Here is an 18,886-nt window from a genome sequence, read left to right on the forward strand (position 1 = left end):
TCTCGGGAACCAGTCCTTACAGGGAGAGACCAGTCCCCGAGAGACCGGTTCCATCAGGGAGGGACCAGACCCATTTTTCGTAGCTGAGGGGCTGCTCTCGGGGACCGGTCCCTTGCTGGAGAGACCGGTCCCCGTGCCCAAAAAGGCCCAGTTTGGGCTGTGTGATAGGCAACAAGTTGAGGGGCCTATTTGCAAATATGCATTTGTTGGGTTAAGTAGGAGGAAAAGAGAGCTCTTTCCTCTCATTCTCCCACACACACACTCTCTCATATCTCTCTCTCTCTCTAGAAGAAGAAGGAGGAGGAGAAGAAGAAGGAGAAGTTGGAGGAGAAGGAGGCTAAGGAGTGGATCATCATCTTCTTCTTCCTCCTAGGTGCAAGAAAGGGGAGCTTTTAGAGGTAAGATTTTTTTCCCTCTCATGGTAGAGTTCAAGAATGGAAACTAGATGACCTAGGGATGGCTTTTATGGAACCTCTAGATGAAAATAAGCGTGTTTTTGCTTGTGGAAGAGATCAAATCAAGGGTTTTATATATATGTGAGAGCTAGGGCACCCAAATTGGGGCTTTTATATTGGAGGGGTTTTGATCAAAATTGATCATGTAGAAATCTAATTGGGGGTGTTTGCGACGCGTTGGTGCGCTCGGTTTGACGTTACGAAAAGTTTATGCGAAGTTATGAGTGAAAAAGCCTAATTTGGCCTCGTTTTGCCGCAGGCAAGAAAATTGGCGGCCAAAAATCGTGAAATTCGAACCCGAGCACCTTATCAAGCCTACGAGGTGGGTGGTGCTTCTCAAAATTATTGAACTTCTCTTTATGTCTAATGTGTCACTTGTTGAGTATATGAGTATGTGTTTGTTGCATGCATTGTAGGGTAATTGAAATGACATTCATGTGAATGTTGCATGTTGTGAGTACAAGTGCACTATGAGATAGCTGAGAACCTATGAATCCTATGTATTCATGATTGGTGATAACAAGAACCTAGTCGAGACAAAGAACAATGTGACACTATGATATGTAGATCGAGTGGCATTAGTAAATGCAAAGATGAACACTAGAGTTAGTGTCACTACAACAAAAACGGTCTATAGCGACACTTTTAAATATCGGTACATGTCATAAAAAATGCTGCTGACTAAATTACCGATACTTTTAAAAAGTGTTGCTATATGTGGGGTCGCTAGGTATATAGTGATAGTTAAAGAGTGTCGCTATAACCTAAAAAGAGTGCTGCTAATTTACCAATATTTATTTAAGCATTTAGCAACCGCTGGAACTCTACCTCGTTGGCTGCGGTGGCGGAGGAAGACGAGAGGAAGGGATCTTCATCTAGTATTTCAGTCGATTGAGTGAGGGGAGAAGGAAAAATGGTAATTGATTTTTTTTTCTTTTTCATTTATGTTTGTAATCGGGCCGAATAGGTTGGGTGGGGTGGGTTGAGTAGAGTAATCTTTTATTTTTGGTTAGATTAGACATTATATTTAGGCATTAATAAATTTTTTTTAAATTTTGGCATAAATGGGACACTTACACAAAGTGTCCCAAACATATGTCCCTTTAACCTAATTCTGTTGTAGTGTGTGTGGCATATAAAGAACCAGAGTGGCAATAATGAATATTGATTTCAAGAAGTTGACATCAAGTGTAGCATAAAGATCAATAAATGCTAGAGTTAGCATTGAATGTGATATAAAGAACACTAGAATTAGTGTAAAGGCATGATTGAGAACAAGGTATGCAAGTACATGTGAGAATTGACATTATGACATACCGCCTTATAGTTAAAGGCCATGAATGCATTGTCTCCTTATAGTTATGGAATGGATCGAATTTGACATCCTTAGAGTTAAGGATTTGATCATACTCGCCTTACGTCTTGGCTCGAGGGTGGTCGCTCCCCCACGCGTGATGAGCTTCGGAGTAGTCATCACTGGGTGTCGTAGTCTCCCCAGAGGACTGTCCCTGTCGGGTTGTAGTAGTCTCGCTCGACAATCGGGATTACGAGTTTGTGAGTTATTTGGGCGACACCTACCGGTTAGCCATGAGATTGAACAATGTGAACCAAGAACTTGCATTCATCATGTATATTTCATTGAGCATGATTATTGAGTAATATTGTTCAGGCATATTAGCTGCATTTGTTATAGCTTGGATACTATCTATCTGCTTTTTCTTTCTATTATGCCTGAGTTAGATCTAGTGGGAAAGTCGGCGAGTTTGGGGGCCGAACCCACTGGGAACTTCGTTGTAGTTCTTACCCTACTATTTCCACAGAACCGGGACCAAGTGAGCTAGCGGACGACCTCGGTAAAGGTATCGCGCCGTAGACAGAGACCATCCGAGTTAGGTAGACATTTTGTGGTTGCATTCTCTTATATCATCTTTTGTATTTTATGATTTGAGATGTTAAAGAAAAGAATATAAACTTTCTATTTTGAGAAGACAATGTGATGTCAAAAGAAATTATGAAGAGCATGTATTATGGTAAAAGAATCGTAAATGTGAAAGTTGAATGCTTGTAAATGGTTAAAAGTTAATCATTCTACATGTATGAAGTATAGTTTAGTATTCTTTCACTTTAGCTATTGCTTACCTTCGTGTAAGCCATCATGTATGTTTTCGCTTGTCCATTCTCTTTGCTTGAATTGTACATGTGTTGAGCCTTGGGCCGACAGGGGAGGCTCTGTCCGTTCGACGTCTGTTCGACATGTCCGGATCGGCCAAAAGGATCGGTTCCGGGGAGTGACAGCGGCAATGCCTCTTCTTTCTCCGCCTCCCCCGGCCTCCGCCTTCGCCGGCGTCGGAGAAGGAGAAAAAGAACTCAGAGCGGGCCCAAGTAAGGGCGGAGAGGACGGAGACGATGAGGTCATTTCCATATTTTGAGGCTCCGATGCGGCTCGTAGAGTAAAAAGGCTCACGTTGGTGAGGATGGAGGTCGAATGGGGAGGGAAATGAGGGAGTCAAGGTAAGAGGAAGAAGAAGAAGAAGATGAGGTGATAAGGTTGGAGAATAGTATAATTTTCTCTGAAATAATATAATTTTTATCTCAAAGAGTACAATGTTTATATTAAATAGTGTAATTTTATTTTAATAGTACAACCTTTATCTTCTTCTTTTTTCTTTTTTCTTTTTTTTTTTTCTGATTCTTAAACTTTTCAACAGCGACAACAATATATAATGATCTTTTAAAGAGAATTTTTTTTTAAAAAAAATTTATTCTTATTTTTTTTACCCCCTGCATCTTTGTTCATTTCTTGGAGATGGGCGCATCTTTTTTCCTCACCCTCACGGGTAACGAGTACCTCCTCGGCAATGACCTTATCGCCTCTATCCACTCCACCCTCACCTAGGTCTATTTCTCCTTCTCCTTCTCCTTCTTCTTCTCCTTCTCCGGTGTCGGAAGGGCGGAGATGGAGAAAGAGAAGACGGCGCCGCTGTCGTTACCGTCACCAAGGGCCGCCAACACCGGCGAAGGAAGAAATGGAGGAGGAGGAGATGGCATCGCCTTCATTAGCATCACCAAGGCCGCACAGGCGGTGGAGGAGGTGATGAGGGTTGGAGACAAAAAGAAAAAAAAAAAAAGAACGAAGGAAAAAAAGAGAGAAAAATGAATAAGGATATTTTGATCAGTTTGTTGAAAATTCGGTCCGAATCTGTAAAATTTGAGAAAGGCGGTCCAGTTTTACAAAAACTCAAAACTTATAAATTTTTTATACAAATTGGCCAATTAAATTTTATAATTTTCACGCTATTATTTATCTAACCACAGCGATTTCAAATTCACCCTATATTAGCTATTAAAAATTAGTAATTTTTAAGATCACTTCAATATTAAATAAATAATATTTTAAAAATGTAAAATTAAAATTTTTAAAAATTTCAAATAGGCTAAATTGGTAGTGCTAGAATGGCGTGAAATAAATAAAGTTATTTACTTATACGTTATTTTTAATAACGAGACATCTAAATTACGTTTATTTTATAAAGAGCTTTGTTAATAGAGATTTTAATTTTTTATAAATTATAAAATTTGCGCAGGACGCTATTTCATCGCACATCTGCTGTGAATTGCTACATACATAAAAAAATTTTCGGATAAGGAATGTAAACAAAAAAAATGTTCCCCTTATTTGTATGTGCGCAAACTTTTAAAAAGTATTATATAAATGTATAAATACTTTAACAATTTTGGAGGCTACGGAGGTTTTTTTTTTTTCTCCTTATAATCTATAACTTTCTTGTAAAATTGAAAAATATTATTTTTTAAAAAAATTATGTGAAATATTTTTTGTGGTTTTATTTTAAAATAAAAATTTTAAAAACAAAAGATAGCTTTTTAAAAAATATATATTTTTTAAAAAATCAAACAAAGAAATATTTTTCCAGCTAAAAAGATAAAATTTTGATTTTTTTTTCCCCTAAAAACTAAACACCCCTAAGAAGCGGAACTACGCATAGGAACGTCTATGCGACATGGAGGGAATACGGAAATGGACGGCCATGATCGCTGTGCGAGTCATTTGATTTGATGAATTTTAGAGCGCCCGCATATTAATCGAGGGACTGAAATGACCAAACAGTACTTCGTTTCCGCGGAGCACAACGGTTCCAGCCAAGGGCAAAAGTGTCATTTTATATATGATGCAGTTTTTAAATAAATTATCAGTTTCAGAACCTAAATTTTGAATCCAATAATCTAAATTCTTCTAATTTTTAAAAGGATAACAATTATTAAGCCCTTTAATTACTCTTTATTTTTAAACTTCAATAAAAATGATATTTTAGTCATTTATACAATTTTTAGTTTATCATGATTTACAGAGTTCAATTATATTTAAACATTACCTAGTAAAATAATGTTTTTCACATGAAAAATACTTTTAAGAGTGTCACAAATATACTATGAATTCTCAGAGTCAATGGATTTCTATAAATAATAAATAAAAAAGTTTCACTCCTGCTCATCAGCGCATGATGTTTTGGTTCTCGAATTTTAATTTATTAAAATTTTTTACTCGAATCTTTTAAATTATTATAATTAATTTTACAACTCGCCGAGGTACAAATAATATGATAGTATTGCGATTGATGACACAATAATATTATATCACTTCCACATCTGTGGTATGTCAATCCAAAAAGAGTAGATTGTAAAAAATTATTATAATAATTTATAAAGATCGAGTCATAAATTATAATAAATTAAAATTTTAGAATAAAAGCGTCAGTTTCCTCATAGTTAAGAGGACCAAAAGAAATTTAGCCAAAATAGGAAAAATAGTGGTGGGATATAGTTCATAAAAGATAAGCACATTGGAGAATTATAATTTTGTAATTATTATAATTTTGTTTTGGTGTTCAACCATACCCCCCCAAAAAAAAACAAAAACAAAAACAAAAACAAAAACAAACTTTCATCATTGAAATTGCAAAATCATTCAACACTCACCAGAGAAAATTTATTCGACTAAATTTACTAATCATGCCACACAATCATCAACAATCCTTGGCTCTAAGATGTGAAAACTAAACTAACACACCTAGTATGAGCTAATTTGTTTCACAAGGACCATATTGTGGAACCAAATACAAACCCTAATAAATCTACAACTCTACAACTTACAGATTAGATGTTCCCCAAAGCAAAATTTAGGGGGATGCTACAAAATGCTACTCACTAGCTAAAGCCTCTGAGAATTCCGAAATCAATGTGCATCATTCCTTGAAATCATCTTTGTCGTCCGCCGGGATAGGCCGGTTCCTCCAGAAAACTGCGAGAGCGCTCCCGCCAAGCTGCCAAAAGAATTACACGACATGTTCGTTCATGAGAGGATCACGAAAGGCGTGCGTAGCTTACGAAGATAATGCATCCGTGCTAGTATTTAGTTGTCAATGCGAAGGCAAAACTATTATTTGGGTTGACTACAAATCGACCTCAGAGTTGCAGTTTTATAATTCAGGTCTGCGTAGAAATAACAGCCTTTTCAGCGAATCCTATCCAGAAGAAATTTTAGGGATTAAATTGGTAAATTGCGACCCTGAGGACGTAAATGGTAAACCAAATTGAGATCAAACTTCAAACTCTTATTCGGTTTGGAGACCTCAGAGTACTGCCTATCAGCTAATTTGTTGTGCGATTTGCAACGATAAAAGTTTCAGGCCCAGGGCATAGACAAAGTCAATTTGAGAGGCCAATTAGAGATGTAATTCAGGTTTGCCTTCATTGACATGAATTACGGCGGATGCGAGAGATAGGCAAGCGAGAAGTGAAATAGCAAACATACCGCCATGCATACGACGCTGACTGCTGAAGGAACAGCAACAAGTGGATTAGTGAAGTGCTTCTGGGCAAGTAGGAATCCAAGTGCAGAGCTCTGAAGAAGATGAAACAATAACATTAGTCATATTGTAGTTTCTGTAGCATAGCAGAGTGTAATTTAATTCAAAATTATGACTTATATATAGCTTTGTAAGGATACTTCGCGCTTCGAGAGTGATATGTCAATGTGAACATTCTCAATAACAATCCACATTCTACTTTCCCAAAATGTGGTGACAAGTCATTAGAGTATTAAGCATCTTATTAGGATTTCCGTACCTGCATACCACACTCGATGGAGATTGTTCGTGAAGTGGATTCACCAAAGGATGAGAATCTGGACAACCAATAACCAAGAGCAAAAGCAGCAGCATGCAGGAGAGCTACAGGAACAATAAGCTGTGCTCCTTGTGCCTTCAACACTTCTGATACTTGTCCAATCTTTAAACAAATAAATAAAATGAAAATTAATAAAGTGAAGTTTCACACACTCATTTTTAACCTGTAATTTCTTCAGAATCAAATCTAACTTTGAACCACTTACCGGGCTAGCACAAAGTAGTGTAGTAAGGATAACTCCAATCAATGGGGTGAGAGTAATTATTCGTTCTGTAAATTTTGGGAAATATTCGTGCGACAATACTGAAAGGATACACAAAAGAGAGATAAAACAACATCTTCAGAAAAAAAATCCACGAAGTATGTCATCCACACAATAAAATGAGGAAACGAAGTTGACACAAAAGAAAACTCGACAGGATATTCAAACCTCCAACAATAGTCGGCACTAAAACAACCTGAAAAGTACTGATCGCCAAACCCTGAAAAAAAAAGTAATTTTCCTTCAACATCATGTGAAGGCATTTATACAGTTTTACATGAAGAAACTTTGATGTTCTTACCGCTGCATCTACAGGGACAAGCTGACCAGCGAGGAGCTTTGTAAGAAGAGGTGTCATTACTATAGCACCAATTGTCGAACAACTAAAAAAAAAGGGGAAGAAGAATTGGTAAATAAAGCACGGATTTATAAGTAAAAACTATTAAATTATTGACAGTTATCAGACTTCTAGAATTGTATGTGAAAAAAGACTTCGTAAAGAAAGGAATGTTGAGTTACTATTTCAGGTTTATTCCACAGAAGTCGTAGTCCTACAATATTTTTCAATCCCTTAGTTCAGTTCACCAGTGCAAAGCCTTTTGCAAGTTAGTAAAATTATATAATGACAACAAAGGCAGTACAAGTTCACCAACTACCCTTTGGATAGTGTTTCTAGAAATACTTCTTGCAGAGAGTACCACTCGGGTCAAAATGACCTCTATGTTTGGGTTTTCATCATCCAGAGGCAGTTTCTACATGCTATATATAAGCACATCGTTAGTTACAAAATCAATTTGTGATATTGGTACAACTATGCCAAAAACAATTTGTTACTACATTATTGAACTTGTTATCAGCTCAAAAGGTTGAGGTTTCGAGAGGAGTCCAAACTTGTATAAACAAACATGCGATGATATGAAGAACACTCAATAAATATAATCAAGTGGTGATTGCTGGTAATCATCATTCAAGCCTTTTGGACCATCCATCCACTTAGAGCTGAATGACCTTGTTCTGATTGGCCGTTTAAGTGCTGCGGAATGTGGCAGAATGCATGCATGGCAGCCTCGAAACAGTCAGCATGGCACAATTGGCACGGCCTGAATGCCCATTGTGCGGACTGTCACGACAATCCTTGTTCCTGATAATATTGTTTTAATTTGAAAGCTAGCAAAAGAATCAGGAGTCTCTTATGGCCTGTTATCTACCTGACATTAATCCTAAAGAAGTTGGCGACTGATTCCTCATTAAATGATTATGAGGCCAGAAACTATTTTTCTTTACAACTAAATCAGACTAAAATTCATTACGGTCAGATGGAAGAGCCCAACAAAGTGTACAGAGTTTAGAGCTGACTGCAGCTAACGACAATTGTCATCTTTCAAACAAGAAACACTATATATAATATGAAAGAACAACAACATAGTATTACTAGAGTAATGTAGGAAGGAAGAAAAATGCTTACGTTGTCATAAGAACTGATAGTGCAACATTTCCTTTAGATATATAAGTCGCAACATTTGACGCCTGGCCTCCAGGGCAGCATGAAACCAAAATAAGACCAGTTGCAAGAGGAGCTGATAACTTCAAGCTCTGCATAAACAAAATAAAAAAGGTCCACTAAGAGCGCTTAAGCTGATGAGAGTGGGGGAGGGGGATCAGGCTAACTTTCGAGTAAAAAATATACCAATGTTACTACTGACAAGCTTCCACTCAAGACACTTAGATATACATGCTAATAGGTTTAGTAAGTCTTAGTTCCGAGGTTAAGTTGAAAGCCTTGTAGGCAAGCGACTCCTCTTGTTCAACATTTATAAAAGAGAAAGATGACCGAAGACAAATAGAGAATTAGATGGAGAATTACTGTGTTGAAAAACTGTTGTGAGCTAGTTAATGCTGTCGTGTGAGAATAGATCCTTGATAATACATAAGGACCAAATAAAAGGACTTTTAACAGTTTTGAACACACTCCAATACCTTGATTAGTGTATATTATTCGAACATTGGAATAATCTTGTCTTAACATTCATCAGTGTCTAAAAGGAATAAGTATAAATTCTGAAGTGTTTATCTCAGAGATGTTAGATTTCATGAGATAAGATAACAATACCATTGCAATAACAAAACCTAACATGGGTTTGATCATGTATTGTGCAAGAAATCCCACTCCTACCTGTAAATAGAGACATATAAAGATTAGCAGGCAATTATGTAAGTGTTTTGATGAAGAGGTCGCGAAGTATAATATCTTACTGTCCACGGGTTCCTCATACATCTCCTAAAGTCCTCGAAAGTCAAAGTTAGGCCCATGGAAAGCATTAGGAATCCCAAACCTACGGTGAAAAGATCCGTCTCCAACCAGGTAACCTGAAGGTGCAGATGTAGTCAAGAAGTTAAGCAGCCAATATATGAAATAAAAAGCTTTTAGGCCCTAGCTGAAGCTTCTGCAAAAGTATTGTCTAACTAGAGTTGTTCGAAGAAGCACTGGTAGGACATCACTAAATCCTCTCAGCAGCTTACTCTTGCAGCATAAGCAGATCAAATTGGAGCTTTTTCTTTTGAGGTCCGAAAGCTCATTTTAGCTTTTTGCCATAACAAAAGCTCCACACTTTTTGTTTGCATAATGGGTGTTTCTACAAGATTCTTCACTCTAGAAATGAAAATTGTCTCCAGAAGCTAGGCCAAACTGGTATATAAAAGGAAGAAGCAAAATTCTCAAGGTAGGAATCTAATTGATCGATATAACAACAGTGAGCTGTGAGCAAGAAATACAGTGTTACCGCAGATGGCTTGTATATTCCGATGATTGTGCCAAGTATAACCTGTCAAAAAGACGTCACATATTATTCGAACGATTTTAGATACAATTCTCAGATTAAAGCATTAACATGAAACCGCACCCAGACAGGGAAAAGGGTCGTTAGCAATTCAACTATCTTCTCATACTGGCTTAATTTAGCAGGTGCACTATCTGGAACATTCCCAGAAACATTTGCCTCCGCCTTGCATAAAACTTGCCGATTCCTGGAAGGATTAATAGCGCCATGAAACAAGTAGCGGAATTCAATCTCAATGCATTAAGATTGAGAACGAAAGCAAATTAAATGAAACATGAAATTACGATACACTAGATGGATATTGTTAATAGTTTGCTGCAAGGGAATCACATGGGGCAAAAATGTGGAACTTCTATTTTGAAAAAAGCTCCAATTTGGTGTTTCTGATTCCGCTGTTAGGGGTATCTCGACATGGTACTACTCTTATAGCATTGCTCAGACAACAGTACACCCTATAATATAGCGCGAAATGTCAGATCGTTGGCGTTAACCATTAACCCCAAAAGCTCGAGCTTTAGAAATACGCAACCAATTCACTTAAAGCGTAGAGATACAGCGCCTACGGGTATCAATTGTGACTTGGCCCACCCGGCCTCACGCCACTTCAAACATGACTCAGCCTACCCAGCCTCACGCCATTTTGAATATGATTCGGCCCAACCCGGTCTCTCGCCACAGGACAGAATGCTGGCCCATTTAAGCCAACACGAAACAAGTTCCAAAAATACAGTAGATCATCATCAACATACTGCAGAACAGGAACAAACGGCGAATGCATAGTGCAGGGAACAGAAATGCTCCCTTCTCTTTCTCCAGCAGACACCGCAAATCCGCTCCCAAAAGCTACAATCAATCAATCAAAAATCATTAGGCATAATAATAACTACATGAACCCAGATACCTAAAAACATGCAAAGCAGTAAAATTTAGGAAAAAAAAACTTTTTTGAAGCCGCTTCGTGATATTGCACATTCAGTAAATTCAGTGCCCTGTGGTTCAAACAGTAGCACTTCGCCTGCATAGTTTCTAGGGCAAGTTTTATGAAAGAACTCAAACATTTTGTTTTGATAGGCTCAAATCTACTGCTGATACCGAAAACATTGATAAGACTAGTGAAAAAAATAAGAGCTCTCGGATGAGCGAAGTGTAAACATATCGATATAGATAGCTTTGCTCGAGCAAATTGCATCCAAAGAAGGCATGGCGTACCGCGATTGATGTGAGAGAGAATCCTGGGAAGAGGAGAGGAAGGGCCCAGCTGGTACACGCCATGGCGAGCTCGTACTCTACAGTCTCTGTGGAGGAATCTGGAGATGGAGGCCATGGACGAGGCCATGATGAATAGGAAGGATTTGGAGTAGGACGAGAACGAGAGAGAGTCTCTCTCTCTCTCTCTCTCTCTGATGAGGATTGAGGATTTGGTTCGGAGCGTGGATGTCGATGGAGCCACAAATACAAATAAATTGGATTATAGCAATCGCCTCTCTCTCTCTCTCTCTCTCTCTCTCTCACACACACACACACACACATCAGTTCTAAAATGAAACGGATATGTTGGAGACTCGGCGTAATAAATTAATCAAAATTTTTTTAAAAAAATATATATTTCATCGTAATTATAAAAAAATATTTTTATTGTACTTTTGTTGGAAAAGAAGAAAGGTGATTAACTTGTTATTGATGATGTGGTGTAAGCGTGATAGTGTAGAATTTGCCATGCTGCTGTTGGTGGGCCCCAATTCGAGTTCGTCTAGCAAGTAAAAAAAAAATTCTAAAATGTATTAGTTATATTAATGAATTGATATTTTTAATTAATCAAATAAAATTTTCTGAATTAAATCTGTTATATTATGATTATAAAAAACATTTTTATTATATTTTTTTCTAAAAAGATAGATATGATTTGATTGTTATTGTTAATATAGTAAAGTGTGATTCAGTAAATATTTTTGGTGAGCACGGGCGGAACTCCAAAAATAAGCAGAGCTATCAGTCAGCCTATCTATCCGGCGGATTGGGTTGGGTTGGGTTGTGTTGGGTTGGGTTGGCCCTGACCTGATCGACGAAAATTTCTGAAGTGTGGATATTTTTTTTTTTTTTTTTTTTTTTTTTTTTGACAGTGGGCAAGTTTGCTGCGCTACATCTCCGGCACGGAAGTCACTCACCTTGTTGAACCGCGAGTCTGGAAGTTCGTCGGAGGAGACCGGCAAAACAGGAGATCAGACACAGAGAGCAATTGGAAGCGTACAGTTTATATGAGCACCCGCCCTGATTTCGTGTATGGCATGAAAGCACAGCTACCCGCTTCGTTTATTTCATTTAGTAATAAATTTAGTTGAAAATGTGAATCAATTAGGATTCGAACTTGGGACCTCGAGTATCAATCACAAAGTTCTTTGCCACTCGCTCTAGGGACGGTCGGTATTATTTGCTGCCGTTGTGTAGTAGAGATCGGGCGTGTGGCTGGATCCTACAATCCTTGCCTCTTCCAACCGTGGACCCAAATCCTACGTTACGGCTAGACTACTAGTGGTTTGGTATTTCTATTATGGGCCAAACACTTTGTAATTCTATTCCTAAACTTGCTTTCTCATTAACTAAATATACCATTAATGGTCGAGTGAATAATTTCCGGCCTAGTTAGATAAAAAACCAAATTTGCTGTTAACCGAACTTGGCATTAGCTACTGCTTGATAGATAACACAAAGATCAATACAGATTATTACTTTGGGATTGCTATCTGAAGTTCAATTAAAAAAAAATCGGCAAAAATTAATGCAATGCTTGTTTATAATAAAACGTGATTAAACCTTATTTAGAACTTGGAATCTGAAAGCAATCAGCGTCTAATAATTAAGGCCGTTCGTACGAACAAATGTAAACCATTTGATCTATAAAAACCCTACAGTTAAGCTTTTTAACTGATGCCTAACTGTGTTGAACAACGTTTATTTCTATAACCTTAATCTGATAGAGAACGGATATTTTTCATACGGAATATGCAACAAACTAGACTTACGGAGTTACGGTACAAGGTTGTTGTCAAAGTAAATGAAGTGTTTTACTCTTTAACAGTTCGGTAGTGGTGGTTAACTGGTTAAGGAATCTGCATCAGTCGAACGTCGGATTTGTAGTACATTAGATTTTTTATAGGCAGAATCCTATTATTCTGCAATTGTTTGGTTATTGCTCTTTGTTTGCTCTCGGCATTTTGGTTCCAAGATTTCCGAATTCTGTGTTCGGAATCATGGACTTTTCATGGAGCTCTGATCATCTTCTGCTCTCTGTTTTCCTTCTGTTCTGTTCTCCTCTTCATACATATAATCAGGGAGTCCGATAAAATGCAGGCATTACGTTGCGCGCCCAGACGTCATTTTACTGTACAAAAGTCGTTGCTTTTCGAAACCAATCTGATCACACTCTCTGCTGTATTCATTTGCCCACATTTAGAATACATGTCTATAAGAGATGTTGCAACAGAAATAGACGCCAATAGCCCAAGTTTGGTGATCTGACCGTGTATAACCCTTCCATAATGTAGCGATACCAAACTATTACAGGCCAAAAGAACTGCTACGATGATCGCAGGGCAGAGTCTTAGGCCCACTTCTTCCATTCGCCCATAGTGGTTAATCGTTTCGTGTGCACACCCGTTTTGTGTGAGACCACTGATTAGTGTACTCCATGTGGTTAGATTTGGATTCACCTTGGTGAGTTGCATTTGCGAGAACATATCTTTGGCCTCAGTTACTTGTCCATTTCGTAGAAACCCTAGAATTATCGAATTCCATGATACCACATTAGGGGGTAAACCTTCGAGTTGCATCTCGTAGAACAGTTTCAAGGCCTCACCACTCATACCATAATGTGCATAACCAGAAATCATTGTGTTCCACAAAACCAAATCTCTAGAACTCGCAGTATCAAACGCTTTTCTCGCATGCCCTATCCTCCCACAACTTGCATACAAGTCAATGATGCTACAAGTGACCGTTTGGTCTGATTCGAGCCCATTTCTTATCGAATAACCATGCGCGGCTTTGCCAAGTTCAAGTTTGCGAGAATAAGCTGAAGCCATAGTAATCGATGACAAAGTCACGGAATCGAACTTAAGTTTTTGCTTTCTCATCTGTCGACAAGTATTCAGTGCTTTTTCGATCTGCCCGTCTTGGAGATAACCCGATACCAACAAGTTCCAAGTCACAGCATCTCTGTCCACCATATGATCAAAAATGATCTCTGCCTCGCCAATTAATCCTACTTTACAATAGAAATTGATGATAGAGCTTCCTAAGATGTTATCAAGCTCTAAACCGCGTAGTATAGCAATAGCATGGCCTTGTATACCTTCATCGAAAGCTTCTAGATTCGCCGACGCAGTAAGAATGCTAGCAACACTAACACGAGTCGGTTCGACCCCTTCGATCCTCATGTCATAGAACAATTCCAATGCCTCCTCATCTAGGCCATTGTGAACATAAGCGACGAGCATTGAATTCCAGCTTACTACATTTCTCTCGGGCATTTCCTCGAACACATTCCTCGCGTCCGCTGAAGCACCGCACTTTCCATAGAAATCCACGAGGCTACTCAAAACGTAGACACAACTCGCAAAACCCATCTTCCACGCATACCCATGAATCCCTTTCCCGATGAACACCCACCGAAGAGCCGAGCTCGCCTTCAAAGCATTAGGGATAACGAAATTATCCGGAAATTCTCCGGCCTCCAACATATCACAGAAGCCTCTAAGAGCTTTACTATGAACACCGAGCCTACTACGCAATCCGATCATCGCCGCCCACGAGTAAACATTGGGTTTACACTGTCGAAGGAACAAACCCTCCGCGACATCCAAGCAATCACACTTCGCGTAAAAGATCAGTAATTTGGTCTCTATATACTCATTCTTATAGAAAAATGCGCCGTTTTTGACGATCCGAGCATGGATTTGCTCACCTTGCGATAAAAGGCGCCGGTAAAGGCACCCCTGCAGGATCTCACCGTAGATTTCGGGGCCGATGGGGAGATTATCGCACTCCATTTGATAAAGAAGATCAAAAGCGTGCTGCAGTAGCCCTTCCTTGGAGAGGGAGGAGATGCGATTGAGATAGGATTTGGGGAAAATTCGGAGGATTCCGAGCTTGATTTGGGGGAATTGAGTGGGGATTTTTAGGGTTTTGGTGGTGTGGATTGGGGAGGAGAGGGGGGTTGGAGTGGGGGGAGGGAGAGGAAGAGAGGCCATGGGAGGAGGATAAGGACCATGAGGTAGTTTTGTTAGGTATAAACGAACCCATCTCCGACCCAAATATGATCGGGTTTGACCCGATATGACCTCAACCCGGCCCGTTTTAAGTCCACGGGCCGGTTCGGTCGGATGCAATTATAAATAGAGTATAGTTAGAGACGCCTACAGTTAAAAGTAAAGTGATTATAATTATATACTTCTTGGTTAGGGATGCAAACGGGACGAATCTGGGGGCCGGAGGGTTCTCCATCTTCCGCTCTATTTCTTGTCGGGACGGAACGGATTTGGGATGGGTTATTTTTTATTTTATTTTTAGCTCCTATTTACCGCCCTATTCAAGGCGAATCGGGATGAGAACGAATTTTTGACGAATTTTTAACGAATCGTGGCGGATTGAAAGAAGAAAAGGGTCTCCCAGCTTCCGCTCTATTTACTTGGCGGATCGAGGCGGATATGGGACAAGTTATATTTTTTTATATTTTTTGTTCCCACTTACTGCCTTATTCGGGGCGGATTGAGACGGGAGCTCCGCCAACCCGGATCCATTTGCATCCTAATCTTGGTATGTCCGATATAGTGAAAAATGGTATAGTGCATGCAATCGAAAAGTGTATTTATATAATTTACCACTTTATGTATAAGTGATGATATTGTTTTCAATGTAGGAGATTTTTTTTTTGTTTATAAGATAATTAGAAAAATAAGCCGACATATTGTTGAAAATTACTGTCTTCAATTACTACAATTGAAACTCCTACGGTTAATTTTTTTTATTTTGTATAGTTTCAACTATAGTGGTTAGATTTAAATGCATCAAACCAAGCATTAAATTTAGAAATCATATAGTTAGATTGAAAATTAGCGCTCTTGTAAAATATAATACTTTAAATTATTCAATAGTTTTAAAATTATAACGCTTTGTTATTTAATGGTAGATATATTTATTATAAAAGATAAAATTATAAAATAGCAAAGTTTAATTTCTCAAATCACATGATGTTTTGGACCTTTTCGTAAGTCTTATCATATGCTCATGAATTAAAATTCTTCTAATAAAAAAACTACCAAACTAATATTCTGAAATGCTCATCATAAATTGTAAAAATAATGTTTAAAATCTAAGTTAAGAGACACTGCATTTAGGAACACTTGCTAAAAATATAAAAGGTACTAATGAGGTAATAAAATACTGCAGTTATACTTTTATATATATATATATATATATATATATATATATATATATATATATATATATATATATATATATATATATATATATATATATATGATACTAATCAACAAAAATATTATTAAATAATTTTGAGGTAATAAAAAAGCTTTTAATTGAATTGAAATTCTCGTGGATTTTTTTTTTTTTCAGCACTATTTGTTTGATAGAAAATTAATGACTTTGAAACTATAATTATTTAATTATTTTATTTATTTTATTGAAAATTTTCTCACTAATGCATAAGGGGATGAGAAAAATTACAATAGTTAATTTCTTACTATTTTTTTTATCACTTTTTTTTTTTTTTTTCGTAATTGACTTTGACATCATCTGGGGCAAAGTCGGTTTTAAATAAGTTTACGGCGAACCAAATAATGGAAGTAGACATTTAAAATCGAAAATAGTTCATCTCTCCACTTTTAGTGAAATAAATATGTTAATTTGTTAAACTATTTATTAGTATATGGACTTTACCGGACCATTATCAGTAGTAAACAGCTCAGTTTATTACTTATTTGTTTTTAATAATAGAGCTTTCAAATTGACAATTGGCACTGTTAAATATGATCTAGACTATTTAAACTATCTAGAAATTAAATTTTATATTTTTTTTCGACATCACTAACCCAACGTCAAAGGGTTATAAAATTTATAATTTTAATGACTGATATGTTGCGTTTGCTCGTTTAACGGTATAGAAGAGTTTAAATCAGTTCAATTTTTGTCAAAATTCTTTTAACTATTTAAAACAAAATCTAGATTTTAGATCTTTAAATACAAAAGTTGTATCATCAACTTTTGAAGAATATTTATTTTTAGACATTCATTTCATGTCATTTATTGGACAAGAGAACAATATCAAAAAGCATAAAATTGATTTTCAAATAGTTTTAAAAGGCAATTGTTTATATACACCTAAAAAGCTTCCGACTTTTTGATTTACCACTCTTATAAAATTACTATTAAAAATATTATTTTTACATTCCAAATTATTTCAAATATACTGCTATAGTTAAATTCTATTTGTAAATTGTTAGCAATAATTGTTATCTCTATGAAATTACAATTTTACTATTTCAAATATACCCTTCTACCATCACCAACTTTTTTTATTTGCCCTTACGTTAGAAATAAAAGAAGTATTTTAATTTTTGGCATTTTCAAATATTCCCTTTTACCATCACCAACTTTTGTCATTTACCTTTAAGTTAAGGGCAAAATAGGTATTTTAATTTTTTTTTTTTTAACTCTAGTAGATATTTAACTTATATTCAATCCGAGATAACCTAACGGGTGGTAACTGCCAGAATATTTTTGAATAACGAAGAAACATATGATGCGTATATTAAAAATAAAAAAATAGGGATAAATCAGACATTTTTAAATTTTTGAAGGGTATATAGACAATTATCCCTAATTTAAATGGTCTAGATCACGGCATCGTCGATTTGAAAATTTTATCATCCAAATAAATCGGTAATAAATTAAGCTGTTTATTACTAACAATATTATAATAAAGAGACAACTTCAAATACCAACTCTATAGTTTCACATTTTTTCACTTTAGTACCATGTGGTATAAAGTGTATCAATTTAGTGCGATGTGGTTTCATTTTTATCCTTTTATTATCGATTCCACTAATTTTTTAGTTAAATCAGTGACAAAGTTAAAACTAAAGGGTATTAAACTGAATATTCGATAAACTTAAGGTTGGATATTTGAAATTTTTTTTGTATATAATTTAATAAAATGGTTAAAATAGACAAAATTCCCATGTTAAAATCCGATTTTTCACTTTCTCCCCTTGTCATATAAAAACCTACACTTTGTCCCCTTGTAAAATAAAAATTATTCACTTCGCCCCCTGCCGTTAGTAATCCTTTAGGGTCCCATTTATAAAATATTGTTATATATTTTTTTATGCCAAAAATACTCTCAGTCTTCTCTCCTGTGAATATGGTGAAGGGCAAAATGGTGAGGGGTAAAATGGTCATTTTATTATCACAGTTCACACCATACCCCTCTGTGAACATTTTTCATTTTACAAGGGGACAAAGTGTAAGTTTTTAAATGACAGAAGAGGAAAGTGAAAAATCAGGTATTTAGCCTAATAAAATATTAACGAAAAAGCTAATAAAAAAATAAAAATGAAACCACAAAATACTAACTTGATACATTTTAAAACATAATATAGTAAAATGAAAAAGTACAAAACCACAGGGTGGTATTTGAAGTTTATCCGATAATAAACTCTAGTACACGATATGTTATAAGTTATCCCAACCATACAATGAACATGTGCTTATTAACTGAAGAAGTTCACAGGGCCAAAAACGACTCTACTCTTTCTTGGCCAGCACGAATGTTTTTGTCACGCACCAACCAATGTATTAATTTAATAAACTAATAAGCTAGCGCAATAGGAGTTGTACGTAATATGTTATTAAAAAAAAGAAAAATAACAAATAACAAGCAAAATCAAACACAACTCTTTTTATATTATTAAAAAGAAATCTCCTGACCATTAACATAAGCTAAGTTTTCAAACTTCACCATCACATTTGTCGTCACCGTATCTTCTTTAATTTGCTGATTAAAAGATTGAAAGTTTGATTCTTAATTTTGAATTTTTAAAACGAAATTTGAG

The 18,886-nt window shown here is 36.4% G+C and overlaps 2 protein-coding genes across 4 annotated transcripts; both read right to left on the reverse strand.

Annotated features, from left to right (window-relative positions):
* Positions 5,428-11,264, reverse strand: LOC109722339 (probable sodium/metabolite cotransporter BASS2, chloroplastic). 3 transcript variants are annotated; one of them, XM_020250366.1, is made up of 13 exons: positions 10,968-11,263; positions 10,322-10,601; positions 10,089-10,210; positions 9,822-9,945; positions 9,702-9,743; positions 9,175-9,288; positions 9,032-9,094; positions 8,387-8,514; positions 7,090-7,304; positions 6,865-6,962; positions 6,600-6,761; positions 6,286-6,375; positions 5,428-5,794 (listed from the first exon to the last, which is right to left on the reverse strand). In XM_020250366.1, coding segments are annotated over exons 3-13 (1,116 nt in total). In that variant the 5' UTR covers positions 10,091-10,210; positions 10,322-10,601; positions 10,968-11,263; the 3' UTR covers positions 5,428-5,716. The 3 variants fall into 3 exon arrangements, with proteins under 3 accessions (XP_020105955.1, XP_020105954.1, XP_020105953.1); XM_020250365.1 differs by lacking the exon at positions 10,089-10,210 and having other exon boundaries at positions 7,090-7,141; positions 7,223-7,304; positions 10,508-10,601; positions 10,968-11,260; XM_020250364.1 differs by lacking the exon at positions 10,089-10,210 and having other exon boundaries at positions 10,508-10,601; positions 10,968-11,264.
* Positions 12,652-15,004, reverse strand: LOC109722108 (pentatricopeptide repeat-containing protein At5g55740, chloroplastic). The gene has a single exon (XM_020249993.1). It carries the CDS (start codon positions 15,002-15,004, stop codon positions 13,130-13,132), a length of 1,875 nt encoding a protein of 624 aa, XP_020105582.1. The 3' UTR covers positions 12,652-13,129.

The sequence above is a fragment of the Ananas comosus genome, linkage group 16, assembly GCF_001540865.1.
Source record: "Ananas comosus cultivar F153 linkage group 16, ASM154086v1, whole genome shotgun sequence".
Classification (NCBI taxonomy): domain Eukaryota; kingdom Viridiplantae; phylum Streptophyta; class Magnoliopsida; order Poales; family Bromeliaceae; genus Ananas; species Ananas comosus.